At 37.5% G+C, this 15,136-nt stretch overlaps 1 protein-coding gene across 13 annotated transcripts in view; it reads right to left on the reverse strand.

Annotated features, from left to right (window-relative positions):
• The window catches only part of Cadps2 (calcium dependent secretion activator 2), a 521,450-nt gene that overhangs the window by 236,217 nt on the left and 270,097 nt on the right, over positions 1–15,136 (reverse strand). For all 13 annotated transcript variants that reach the window (XM_041675424.1, XM_041675418.1, XM_041675426.1 and 10 more), the window contains exon 7: positions 6,992–7,103. In XM_041675424.1, coding sequence (XP_041531358.1) covers positions 6,992–7,103 — 112 coding nt within the window. The remainder of the gene's footprint in view (positions 1–6,991; positions 7,104–15,136) is intronic.

The raw sequence follows: 15,136 nt of genomic DNA on the forward strand, positions 1-15,136 counted from the left end.
TCTCCCAGAACTGGAGTTACGGGCAGAATGAGCCATGGGGTGCTGGGACTTGAACCTGAGTCCCATGGAACAGCCACCAATGTTCTTAACTGCTGAGCCTACGCTCTAGTCTCATATATCAATATTTCTAAAACTAAAAAGTTATTGTGATAGAACTTTCAAAATATATCTGTACCAAAGAATAGCATTCAACAAACTAAACAGTTTAATTTTAGTTTAATATATACTTACATTTCTACATATGTAGATATAACAAAAAAACTAAAATGTATATCACATACAAAATGATTTCAGCTTAAGTAATTTTTGTTTCCTGATTTACGAATCATGAGATTTTAAATCATCCTACACCTTGGTTCATAAAACACAATCAAATGTACTGACCCTCTCAGTCATAGCTACTCCATGTTTGGTATGAAGAACATACTACACAGTCAGAAATCCACATTCTGATACTTTTGTCCACTTCTTAGGATATTTTCATGTGTGTAACAGTATACTTTCTTCATAAGCCCACAACCCCCGCCCTCCCACATTCCTCTTCTCCCTCTCACTACTCCTCCTTTTCCTCCAAACATTCCTGCTTTGCTTTCGATCACATGTGTGTATGTGTGATTCTGTATCTTACATGTGACAAAATTCTGCATTATCTACCCTCCTTCATAACCCTTGTCCTGACAACCCTTTCCTTTCTAGAGACTTTCCTCTTCTTCATAGTGTTTCTTGTGTTTCACATCACCCATCCATCCAACCAACCATCCAATCATCCATCCATCTCTATCCATCCATGCATGTATGTAGCTATATATGTTATACATAAAACAAACAAATCTAGATTCTTACTTTTCTTATTTAAAAAGAGAATGTTTCCACTACTCTCCAAGAGGATTAAATGGAATTATGTTTGTAAAATAAGTAGCGATTCCAGGTTCTGGCTATTACAAACAATGCTGCTATGAACATAGTAGAGCATATACTTTTGTTGTATGATAAGACCTCTCTTGGGTACATTCCCAAGAGTGGTATTGCTGGGTCCAGGGGTAGGTTGATCCCGAATTTCCTGAGAAACTGTCACACTGCTTTCCAAAGTGGTTGCACAAGTTTGCATTCCCACCAGCAATGGATGAGTGTACCCCTTTCTCCACAGCCTCTCCAGCAAAGGCTATCATTGGAGATTTTTATTTTAGCCATTCTGACAGGTGTAAGATGATATCTTAAAGTTGTCTTGATTTGCATTTCCCTGATGGCTAAGGAAGTTGAACATGACCTGAAGTGTCTTTTGGCCATTTGAACTTCTTCTGTTGAGAATTCTCTGTTCAGCTCAGTGCCCCATTTTATAATTGGGTTGATTAGATTTTTACGGTCTAGTTTCTTGTGTTCTTTATATATTTTGGAGATCAGACCTTTGTCAGTTTTGGGGTTGGTGAAGATCTTCTCCCAGTCAGTGGGATGCCTTTGTGTCTAGATGCCCTTCAGTGGAAGAATGGATGAAGAAAGTATGGAATATATACATTTTAGAGTACTACTCAGCAGTAAAAAACAAGGACTTCTTGAATTTTGCATACAAATGGATGGATATAGAAAACGCTATCCTGAGTGAGGTAAGCCAGACCCAAAAAGAGGAACATGGAATGTACTTACTCATATTTGGTTTCTAGCCATAAACAAAGGACATTGAGCCTCTAATTAATGATCCTAGAGAAGCTAAATAAGGAGAACCCAAAGAAAAACATATAGGCATCCTCCTGGATATTAACCTTCATCAGTCGATGAAAGGAGACAGAGACAGAGACCCAATTCAGAGCACCGGACAGAAATCTCAAGGTCCAAATCAGGAGCAGAAGGAGAGAGAGTACGAGCATGGAACTCAGGACCTCGAGGGGTGCACCCACACACTGAGACAATGGGGATGTTCTATCGGGAACTCACCAAGGCCAGCTGGACTGGATCTGAAAAAACCTGGGATAAAACCGGACTAGCTGAACATAGCAGACAATGAGGACTACTAAGAACTCAAGAACAATAGCAATGGGTTTTTGATCCTACTGCACGTACTGGCTTTGTGGGAGCCTAGGCAGTTTGGATGCTCAACTTACTAGACCTGGATGGAGGTGGGTGGTCCTTGGACTTCCCACTGGGCAGGGAACCCTGATAGCTCTATGGGCTGACAAGGGAGGGGAATTTGATTGGGGGAGGGGGAGGGAAATGGGAAGAGGTGGCAGGGAAGAGACAGAAATCTTTAATAATTAAATAAATGGGAAAAAATAAGTAGCGATTATAGCTAATAATAAAATAAGAGAGCACTGGAACAAGAAAAAATGCATTTCTATTTTCCTTCAGTCAGTTTACAGACAAGGGATCATAAGTCTGGAAACAAAGATCTTTACATCCTAACACTGTTTCAAAGCTATCAATAGGCTATGCACACCCTCCTCTGTCTGCTGAAAGGATACAATGGATTCAAATGATCCAGTTTTTCAGCAAAGAACAATTGTATCATAGACTTGTTGACAATAATCTGCATAAGGAGAGAATACACATTTTCTCAAAGGTTTTCACCTTTCAGTGACTTGTGAACATAGTCGTCAACTGTGAAACTACTGGGACAGACACCAAAACAAAACAGACAAAAATATGATCTAGAACGCTGTCTTTTACTTTCCAAATTCACTGATGGCAGAGGCACTGATGCACACTCCCCTGCTCCAGGTCCACTGCCACTGCTAGTCTCTTTAGTGATAATAGAATTCAGAAACCAAATTCACATGCAGTACTAGTTTCTAGTTAAGAAATGTATTTATATATACTCAAAAGTATGAGTTTATGGGATCCCTACACTATTCATTTACATTCTCGGTTTCTTTCAGGGAAACACACCAAACAGGTTCATGAATAACATATCAAAAGCCCTTACCAAAGATACTGAATAATATTATTATATGTCTTCCCATAGCTAATGTTTACGTTACAGAATAATTTAGTAATATCATGTGTTGCTAAGTTAGTACAGAAAAGTTTTGTATACACCTGAGTCAGTTTTCTCAAAAGCTAAGATTTTGTATTACTATGGGATATTTATCAAAAGCAAGATGTTTAAAACAGTCCATTACTACAACTAAACTACAGATGCTACTGGATATCAGCTGTTTTTCAATTAGTATCATTTCCACTTTAAGAGCTAATCCAACATACTTAAATTGCATTTACTGTTCATGCATCTTTATTCTTCTCTAATCTTTTATTAGATTATTTTATCACTTTTTATAACCTTGAGAATCCTGAAGAGTCCTGACCAATCTTTCTGTACACTGTCCCTAAGGTGGCTTTGCCTGACAACTTTCTCATGTGCTGGCTGGGCTTAAGTTGGGGTTTGAGGAAAGAATGGCACGGATATTGAACATGGCCTCTGCTCATCACTGTGTGAGTGGGACTCAGGAAAAGTATTGATACCACAGTGACCAGACTTCTGGGCATGTGAGAGTCCTGCTGTTTTGTCTTAGTGACTTAGAGTCTTTTCCCATAAATCTTTTAAGTGAATTATTTTTTTTACATTTTTAATACAATTAATTTTGTTTAGCGCAATTTCTATACCACATCGAGATCCTTTTGATACAATGGGTTGATGTGTGTACATGTGTGTCTGTGTGTGTGTGTGCATACACGGACTACTGTGTATACATTAAACTACATTCTACATAATACAGAGTTCTCTGGAATTTTATCAAATATGTAATTTATTAATCCAGCCCTTCATACCACACAGAACTGATCCACCATTCTGAAAGTGTCCTAGATACCCTTGATAGCAACCACTTCCCAATTAGTCTCTAGCAAGCACTTAGGCTTTCATTCTTTTAGATTTGTGTCTTATTTTCCTAGAGTCAGTAGACCATATACTTAATCATCCTTTGAGATATAATCTTTAATAACTTGCTTTGTCTTTTAGCACAAAATAATATAGATGCATAGATGTGCTACAAGTTACCAATCCACCTGTTTACTGATTTTGTGAGAATGTAAAATACATAAGCCTTGTGTACATGTCTAAAAGTGGAAGCCATATGATATGTTCATGTTTAATACATAAGAGACAAGAAGATCTTCGAATGTAGCTTCTCAGTTTTGTATTACCTCCACTGATACATGAGTTTCTGCTCTAGATTTTTACCAGCATTTGCTATGGCCACTTTTTCTATATTTTAGCAGTTATAGTAGATATACAGTGGTATCTTGTGATATAAATGTATTCTCCATCGTTGTTTTTTGTTTTTGAGGTTAAATATTATACACATGTATAAGTAAATTTTATGTAGAAAAACAAGCTTTTCTTAGCTGGGCATGGTGGCGCATATCTTTATTCCCAGCACTTAAGAGGCAGGCAGATCTCTCAGAATTTGAGTTCCTGGACAGAGAGGGCTACACAAAAAAAAAAAAAAAACCAGACCAGGCCAAATCAAATCAAACCAAACCACAACAACAAGAGAACAAGCTTTTCTTATGTAGATTTTTAATAATGTAAACAACAAATCTCCCATCATATAAGTTAAGGTCTTTGTCTGAGAGGAGTTTTCTAAACCTAGATCAGGGTATAGATGATACCAGCATTGCCCTACTTTACAATGGTTACCTTCCATGGGCATATCTCATGTGTGCTCAGAACGTGACACATCTGAGGACCTCGAGTCTAAAACAGAAATGAGGCATAGATATTTGAAATGAAAGCCAGCAAGCCAGATGTGAAGGCAGATGGACAATAGCAAGAGGGTTATCATGTACAGAAGAAGGATCTGGAACCAGAGGTCAGCTCACCGAGCACGGTTTCTTTAGATTGGGTGTGTGTGCAAGCCACCAAGAATGACATTTAAAGTGCACTGCAGTCACCACTTCCCAGGTTGTGAATCTAAAGCAGGACACGACAGACAGCATTTTAAACTAATATCCAGGGGCTGCTGATGTGGTTGCTCCAGGTCCACTATGAAGGCTTATCAGGCTAAGACGAAGAGTTGGCTACTTCCTCCAAAGAGGTGGGATGTTAGGATGAGGGAAGGAGAAACGGAGGGACCTCTCGGTCCCTGACTGACAACGCCTGTATGGAATACTTCTTTATGATCGTGTGAATTGTGTGTTCTCTTTGTAGGCAGTTTCAGCATGTAAATCTGAAGCTCCAAGGAAGAAAAGTAACTCTGGCAGCCAGACACACAAACAATATCTGCAGTCTTCAAACTGACTTAGATCATTAGTAAAGACCAGAGGTTTCCAACATGGACGCATGACTTGATAAGGGCCTCTGGGGCCATCTACAATGTCTTAAGACATTTCTGATTATTGTATCCTGGTATTTATTGACTAGGGGACAAGGAGGACATTAATATCACAAAATGAAAGGGGCAGCAGCCAATAATAAGTATTTTGCTTAAAAGATTAGAATACTAAAGTTGAGTAACTCAGAAAAATTATCTTATTTCTGAAGGGTGTGCAAGTGTGATCTCAGATTTACGATTATATAGGAAAATATACTACATATGTCTTCACCTTAAAAAATGATTAAATGTTATTAATTATCTAAAAGTGAATAAAAATAACCAAAGAATGACTTACAAAGTTAAGTTTCAAAGACCTGCTCCTTAATACTGAGAACCAGTTACAGTAAGGAGGTAGGGTAAATGGATATAATAGTAGTTTAAGTGAAAAACTCTGATTCATAAATCCCTAAGATGAGATTACTCTCTGTGGATCTCCTGGTACATTACGCTACAGGCACATTTACTGAAAGGATAAATATGTGACTCTATGATTGCAAGAAGAAAACGTTCAGCTTAGCTTTCCAAAGCATGGAAAGAAGAAGCAACCTGGAACTGTAAGAATTCCAAGTGAGAGGTAGAAGAGGAATTAATAAAACATGATGCTGAGAGGGGAAATCCCCAAACAGAGATGGCTGCTGCTGTTTGTCTATATCTATACCTGCAAAAGTCATCCATAGTACCAATAGATAGATAGATAGAGAGATAGATAGATAAAGATAGATAGATAGATAGATAGATAGATAGATAGATAAGAACTCTAAAGGTGTATGTTCCTGAAAACACCTGCGACAGCTGTGTTCATATAGCAGAAAACTGTCACACCTCAGAACATATCCACCTTATCAGACTGCAAATCACCTTCCATACTGGGCTGTGGTAAGTACTAGACTACTTAGCCCTTTAATGCCATGTGAAGAACACAGGGGTCATAAATATAATTCCAAATAAAAGGCAGTGAGTGTAGGGAAACACACTGATTCCGTGCTAAAAGCAATGCGAGGAAGACCACATCCATGGGAGAGCAGCAGAGAGGAAAGAGAAATGCCCTATAGGAATGCCCTATAGAGGGATTCCAATTTGGTTAAGTGCTCCAGATTTAAACAGCAGGTAGCCTTGTTCGTTAAAAACGGTCTTTCAACCCTTGAACAGAATCATTAAATGAGACTGACATTTCATCTGGAGGGACAAGGGGGCTGGGATGGATGATATTCAGCAACCAAAGATGGAGTTGGTGATTCTGGGCTCATGTGTACCTCTTAGGCATCCAAAGCCTGTCACAATACTTTCTACTGTATACACAGTCATGATTAGTAGATTATAGCTGAAACATGGATTTATGGAAAATTATAAATAAGTAGTCTGATATACTTTCCATTTGTTAAATTATTTTGTGTGTGCCTGGGTATGTGTACGCATGTGTGTGCATGAGGGCAAACACATGCAATGGTGAGCCTTTGGAGGTTTTAGGAAAAGCCATGTTTCATGTGGAGATTCACCATATGGGTTACAGGGATTGAACTCAGGCCATGAGGCTTGGTTTAGGTACTTTCACCCATCGAGCCATCTTGCTGGTCAGATTTTTAAATACTTTATGAACACAAATTTTACCTGAGAAATACTTGTCGATGTTCCTGTGAATCATGCTAATGCCATGATACCCTGGACAAGCAGGAACGAGAAAAACTCACCCTTCCCAGTTCCTTGTCTTCCAGGGCCAGGACCCCTGTGCTTTCTGTGAAGAGTTTCACTTTGACCACAGGCCGAGGATGAGTAGTGCTGAAATCGCCTTGAGTTCCCCATCTGCAATGAAGTAAGAAAAAAATGTCTTTAATATGCAGCATTAATTTTGCCCCTAGATAGACATATCTCTATAAAAGGCACATTAAGCAATGGAGACTCTTTTATGACTCAATGAGATTTTCATCTTTGTTTTTGTTTCTGACAGATGGCACCATCCAAAGGAAAATAACAGCAAGCTTTATAGCTTGTAATAGTTATTCAGCTGCTCAAAAATTAGCATACTGATCTCCAAAATATGGGATGCTGTATGAATTTAGGTTAAGGAAAGGCACTATGGAAGTTTCTAGTGAAATCTATTATTTTATCAATTACAATGAACAATGCAATAGAATTTTTATGAATGGGAAAACTGCTATGGGTGTCTATGTGGGAAATGGCTTTACAGAAACCTGCTCTTACATACCATGGAACTTTACTCCCCCCACCTTTAGGAAGTCTTTACTAAATACTGCCTATCTTTATTGTTTAAAAAGTGAGGACAATTATCTTAGACTATTTCTTTATAGGACATTTTATAGCATCTTTCAAAAAGAATGAAATATGTTTCATAAAAATTTGAACAGTCTGTGGCTAATTTCCCAATACATTCTCTAAAGGATGGAAATAAGTCTGCTGACATCTGGCTTTTCAAATCATCATAACAAAATAACGTGTTTTCTTGGCTTATCTTTTAATTAATGTCATCTTTATCACGCACCAATTCATCTGAGATTATTGACAAACTCAACTGGCACACAGCTGAAATTAAAAAAAAATCTTATCAGATTTCTTGAAATTCTGAGAGATACCAGGAATGGAGACACTGCATGAACAAAACACCATTGAACAAAATGCCGCAAAAGAGAGAAAAAAAATTAAGGGTTTAACAAAATACAGATTCTGGTTAAAAATAAAACACTAAACCATGCCAATTTTCTTGTATGTGTCAAAAACAACCAATTTATCATTTTTATAAAGCTTGATATGTTTATATTATAACTCTCATTCAGAAAGTTATTTAACTCTTAAAAACAAGTATGTTAAAAACTGAATAAATGTTATGTGTTTGTCTTCTCTCATAGCATTGGAAATACTGCAAAAATGCATCCAACAGTAAAAGCTATTGCAATGACTGGAGAAATCAGCATTTATATGAAAGCTGTTCCATTGAGACTAAAGTCACAGGCCAGAGAGAAGGGTTCAATCAGGGTGGAAAAGATGCCTACGCTCTATTTCAGAGTTCTATAAAAAAGACATCAAGTTCTTATTTTGTTTGTATTTTTTTTTTGCCATTTTACTGAATTAAGTTGGTCTGTGGTAGAACAAAGGCAAAAAAGAATAAAATAAAATTAGAATAGAAATGGATTCTCACTGTATTGTGTGGAAGTACAAGTCTTGAGTTTAGCTTGAAGTCTGGTTAGAAAATTTGGATTCTTATAACATATCTTCCTTAATTCTTTATCAGATAGCTATAATTTCAAGGCTATCCTTGGATAATTTTTCTATGGCTAGGATTAAAAATTTATAACAGTCTTGGAGGCACCTAATATTCTTCCATATGAATTTATTCATCCTTTAAACAATTTCTATTTAACAACATTTCTTTAGAGTTGTGTTTTGCTTTGGGAACCCATAGATGCCAAACTAGATAAGAGCTAGGGGGAGATGGATGTCTTAAGGAAGTTGAGCTAGAAGAACACAGGCAATATGGAAGTAGAGAAGGGAGTTCTTGGAGTCGAAAGGTTCAACAGGGATGGGGTAGTGGAATAGAGGAGATCAGAGAGCAATGAGAAGATTAACCAAAGTGAAGGACCTATGGGTACCATACTGAAACTTACTACTTTGTAAGCTGATTAAGTATGTAAGTTAAAGATTATAACTTGGAAGGGAGTTATACTTCATAGCTAAATAATGCTGCTCCTTGTATCAGGCATGGACACTTCTCTATAAATTTTTGGTCTGGGAAGCCTAGAAGTTCCCAGAATAATACAGGTTATTGTCTTATTGCCTTTTCTCTCGGTTGCCCACTGGAACTAGATGGACAAGACCCTATTGCCAAAGACACCATACACTTTACTTGACAGATATAGATAAACCAAGCTAAAACTCATCTGGAAGATTCTCCCTGCCTGCTAGCTTTATAGTGCCCCGAGTGATGGTTGTTCGGCACTTTTTGGTAGATTGTCTTTAACAGATATCCCTTTTTTATCATATGCATACAAATAAATCAGAGTCAATAGATGCATGCACCTATAAATAATATACATACCACTGATATTACATATATGTTACATAAAGGATATGTACATTATAAATATATAATATAAAATTAAATACACGACATACAAAAGAGATATATAAAAATATATGTACACACATACAATCACAGGATGCATGGTGTCAACAAGAAGCTGAATACAAGATGATGTTGCCACATAATCCAGAAATGCATCAGCTGTACAGAGTTTATTTTAGTATTACTATATGATGTTTGCACAACAGAACTTGTCATTATTTTCAAAATGTATCTACCATATTAAGTCACACACACACACACGGGCATGTGCACACATACACACACAGGTATATGTTGATCTTATCCCAATACCATGGTTACCTTTCAAATATTAAAATACAGAAATAATACTAGGCTAGTAACAGTGATGAGGGAGAGGATCTTTGGGGAGTCAGAAAAGGTACCCATAAATATATTTCAGAATAAGCAATGATTCATATAAACACAAAGTGATTCAACATATAAAAAGTAATTATTAATCAAGATCATAGAACCTGATATGAGTGATCTCAAACCGGTCTGATAATTAGGTTAGAGCCTGGTAGGCAATAAACATTATATTATAGGTCTCTGTAGTAATGTAGAAGAATAATCCCCACATTTGATTTCTAAGAAAAAGAAAAGGGAATACTAAAGACCATTTTGTGAAATGAGAAAAGCAAATATAATGTGTTTTCAGGCTGGGAGGAGCTGAGAAGCAAGAATATCAGGAATTCTGATTATAACAGACCAGAAGATTGATGCTTTAATTCCACTGAAAATGTACCGTTTTACGGTCAGTGATATGGCTCACGGAGTCAAAGTGTTGCCACAGGAGCCTGAGGACCCAAGTTTAACCCTTGAAACCAACATAATGGTGTAAGGAGAGAATCAATTTCTGAAAGCTGTCCTCTGAGCTCAATATATGTGCCATGGCAAGCCTCATCCCCTTTCACATCAAAGAAAATAAAAATAAGAAGTACTAACAATGTGCAAATGTAAAGAGGGGAGCAAATAGTTAGAATTCTACAGTACTCCTTTATGCTAGCAACTCACTATATAAGTAAAGATTGATAACATCTTGATAACTTCTTCTATGAAAAATAAGAACAGGGGCCTAGAGAGATGGCTCCATAGCTAAAGACAGGATTTGCCTTTCCAGAGGACCGAAATTTGATTCCCAGCACCCACATTCAAGGTCACAACTATGTATAATTACAGTTCCAGAGGATCTTAGGCTTTCTTCTGCCTCTGTAGGTACCAAGAACTCCTGTAGTGCACAGACACACATGCACGCAAACAGTCATAAACATAAAATGCAATATAAAACTTAAAAATAAAGTTAAGAATATATGTGCAATAAGAATATACTTATGATTCTAGAATAATGAATGAATTAAAATCCCATGTGTCCCACATCCCCTTGAAAAATGATTAGGAAGAGCCAAGAAGATAGTAAGTCTATCTTTAGTGTTCACTGATTCATTTCCCAATTTCCTACTCAACTGGCACTTTCCAATACTTTCAGCAATTAATACCAAAATTTCTATTACTTTTTTAGTATTAAGTGATAAAAGAATACACTGCACTTGCTATCAATTTGCTCAACTTAAAATACACTGCCCTTCTGTATTTGTATGGATACCCTACTTATGAGGATTCAGACTTGAGTGTAAATCTTCAAATGAATTAAACATGTACAAAGCACCTTTACAAAGACAGCAGGGCTTCCTGACTATGAAAACACAGTTTAGTTCACACACCAACTGAAATAACTAACATTAATTATGCATTGGATATTAAAGTATACTGCAATTTTTATCTGGAGCCAAGATGCATATTGTTACTTTTTCATTCAGTATTTATTCAATCAAATAATGCTACACATTAAATCTACTATACCATCCCATATAACAGCAAAGATTTGAGCACACTGAATGCCTACTATTATATAGAAGTTATGTAAAATATGGGTATATTATGGAATAATTTGTTACCAAATAATGATAGTTGTGCAGAGGATGTAAAATCATGGAAAATATGAAAAATTAAGAAATAGGTTGTAAAAGCAAATGTGTTTCTCTTAATTCATGCAAAATAATACAAAGCACCAAAGCTCCTATCCTGTTGGCACTTAGAGGCTAGTAGACTGCACATGATAAATAGATTGTTGACTACATATTTTAACATCTATTTCTCACCATCCCTGTCCTTCACTCTTAAGATCTGGCTATTTCCCGGGACCTCCAAATAGCTGCAGAACTAATTTACACCTGGGATCTGAAAGGTCCTCCAATACCACTAACCTCTGCATTTGAAGTATGTTCAAAAATCATGAGCAATAAAATGGTTGTAACAGAGTCATTCAAATTTCTTAATTAGAATTCATGTTATAAATATATAACAAATGTGTGATTATAAAACTAAGTAGCAATCAAATGGTCTTCTAGATATTTATGTTGATAACCTTAAACTAGTACTGCTCCCATCACTGATTAGAGAAGCTTCCTTTAGCAGTGGACGGTAGTTAATGCAGAGACTCAGAACTGCTCAAAGTGCTAAGAGTGACTGTTGAAAGCCCTAAACAGGACTTCTATATCACTCCCTCCAAGCTCACGAATGTCACTTAAAAAAAAAAAGAGTGGGGATCTTGTAAGGGCTGGGAGATGCAGAGGAATGTCTTTCAATGCTGTTTCTCAGATATGGCATGAACAATGTTGATGGAGGAAGGTCATTGGCTAATAAAGGAACTGCCCTGGCCCATTTTATTGGTTAGAGGATAGGTGGGAGGAGTAAACAGAACAGAACGCTGGGAGAAAGAGGAAGTGAGCTCAGAGACTCCACAGCTCTCTCGGGAGCAGACGCCTCAGAGAGAGACGCCATGCTCCCGGCTCCTGGGCAGACACATGCCATGAAGCAAGCCACCAGGTTAGACATGCTGAACCTTTCCCGGTAAGACCGGTGCTCACAGATTATTAGAGATGGGTTGATCGGGATGTGAGAATTAGCCTGTAAGTGCTAGAGCTAAAGGGCCAAGCAGTGCTTAAAAGAATACAGTGTCTGTGTAATTATTTTGGGGCATAAGCTAGCCGAGCAGGCGGCCGGGGTGCTGGGAACGCAGCCCCGCCGCCCCTATTACCACACAATGTCATCAGAAACACTCTGCTGCGGTGGCTACAGACAAAAGGATAGAAATCAAGGTATGAATGTATATGAGCTGGGAAGAAAAAGGCAGAATGTCTGCAGGAGTAGTGGAAGAGAGGATAATGAGCATAGATATGTTCACAGTGCATTGCGCATGTCTGAAACTGTAAAAAATAAAATGAATTTACAATATTTAAAAAAAGAAAGGAAAGAGAAAAAAAACACAGTATTTAAATGTATGCGCAGCGAACACCTAGGTCTACTAACAGCACTACAGAATCTCATGAATGATTTCAATGTACTTCCTGTTTATGCCTTTGAAAAAAACTAGTATAGAAACACTAGACTACCAGTCCAGTCATTTCGATTATGAACTTTATCATTTTGATAGCCTTCCCTTAATAGAGATTCTATAAATATGGACTTGTATTTCTTCTGGAGGTTAGAGTAAACAGTTCATAGAAGGCTACCTACAAAGACATACCTTGTCCAGGCCCTTTATGTTCTCTGTTTCCTGCTATGAGCCTAATGGCTCTTTCCTCTACCAGGCTACCATGCTGTGGTGTTCTCCATTGCCACAGGCCTGAAGCCAGAGGAAGCAGCTACTGGACTGACCACCCTGAACCATGAATACAAATAAAACCTTTTTCCTCTGAGATGTTTTTTTTTTTTTCAGGAATTTGTTACAGTGATGAAAATTCTGAAACAATGATTGACAGAGTTTACAAAAATGTCTTATCTCAATATCTATTATTAAATACTATAAGAAAATGTGAAAATTCCCTTTAGTGATATGAGGGTCAATAAATACACAAAGCCAAACAGCTTTGGCAATGAATGAAATCATAGCAGAATTTTGTAGGCTACAAGACATTTATTCTTCATATCACATTGTCAGGTGAATCACTAAACTATATACTACCCTATCTTTTCAAGAAAATAAAAAATATTATTGATGTACATATATCAAAATAACAACATTAATGAAATTAAGGACACAAACATCACAATATTGTTCTGGACAGTTTTACATAATCATGTGTGTGGGAAAAGTTAAATTGATTTTTTAATAAAAATAATAGCTGTTATTTAATCTCTACCCACACGAGAGCATAGTAGTCTGAGGCAGGGCTAAACAGGGAAGAATTCAGAGACAGAATTTAGGCTTGGATGTAAACTCTTACTTGCAAAAGGACAACCATTCTATCCTAATTCAATAATGTTCCATAGAATTTCACTGAGGCAGTCATGAAAGGAACTCATTTTAATACTCATTTAACACGTTAACACTTCTTTAATTAATACAAGGGCACAGCACTTTTCACAAAGAAAATATGGAATGTGGACCATAGCTATTAGTATGTTTACGGTAGTGCTATGATTTTATCTCTACTGCCTGTACAAAATGGTATCTACTAAAAAAAAAGTAGTTTAAAACATTGTAATTTTAATAAGTCTCACTAAATGTTGATATTAAAATCTAGACCAAAAGTAAACACAACAAGGAGAGAGATTGGCTGCCAGCAAAGTGTAACACAAAGACAGGAAGAGGAAGGAAGGGAAGGAGGGCATGAGAAGGAGACGAGAATCAGAAGAGACAGAAAGAGGAAGAACAGAACGGAGAGAAGACCAATCAAAGCATAATCTGGAAACAGTAAAGAGAATTATAAATAATGTATATTTTAATGTACATTTGCATCCAATTAAAAACCTTCCTTTTTTTTTTTTTTTTTTTTTTTTGTCTGGAAAGGGACTGGTCCTGTAGAGAGATAACTTTAGGATCTCCATGACTCTGGGCGACAGCAGGATGTCTGAGGAAAGTTTTGGTGCAGATTCAGTGAAGATAGTGTGCCAGAGGCCTTAAACCAGACCAATGACTCTTTGGAATGAACATTTGGAGATGGACAAAGGGGTTGTGGAGGTTTGAAAAAAAAATGGCCCCCAAACGGAGTGGCACTATTAGGAGGTACGGTTTTGTTGGAGGAAGTGTGTCACTGCAGAGGTAGGCTTTGAGGTCTCCTTTGCTCAGACTTCCCTCAGTGTGTCAGTCGGTTGACTTCCTGTGGCCTGTGATGTGTAGTACTCTCAGCTCTAGCACCACAACTGCCTTCATGCCATCATGCTAACCATTATGATGAACCTCTGAAACTGTAAGCAAGCCACCCAATTAAATGTTTTCCCTTATTGTAGACGGGTGAACCTAAAGAAGCTAAGTAAGAAAGTGAACCCAAGGAAAAACATATAGTTATCCTCTTGGCTAAGGGAAGTAGACCAAATTGCTGGGGAGAAAATTAGGATCTTGGGGGTGGGGTGGGATGGGGGTAAGGGGAGATGGGGAGAGAAAAGGTAGAAGGGAAGGAGGGGGGACTTGGGGAATCAGGAGAATTGGGATAAAGGAAAGGTGGATAGGGGAGCACAGAACCACAATTCTTAGTTAAGGGAGCCACTTTAGGGTGGGCAAGAGATTTGACCCTAGAGGGGCTCCCAAGTGCCCAAGATGAGGTTCCCAGTTAGTTCCATGGGCAGCTGAGGATTGGGAACCTGAAATGACCCTATCCTAGAGCAATACTGACGAATATCTTGCATATCATCATAGAACCTTCATCTGGTGATGGATAGAGATAGAGACGGAGAC

This window comes from Microtus oregoni, unplaced genomic scaffold (genome assembly GCF_018167655.1).
Source record: "Microtus oregoni isolate MIOR12 unplaced genomic scaffold, Mior012 000026F_ref0000081, whole genome shotgun sequence".
Lineage (NCBI taxonomy): Eukaryota > Metazoa > Chordata > Mammalia > Rodentia > Cricetidae > Microtus > Microtus oregoni.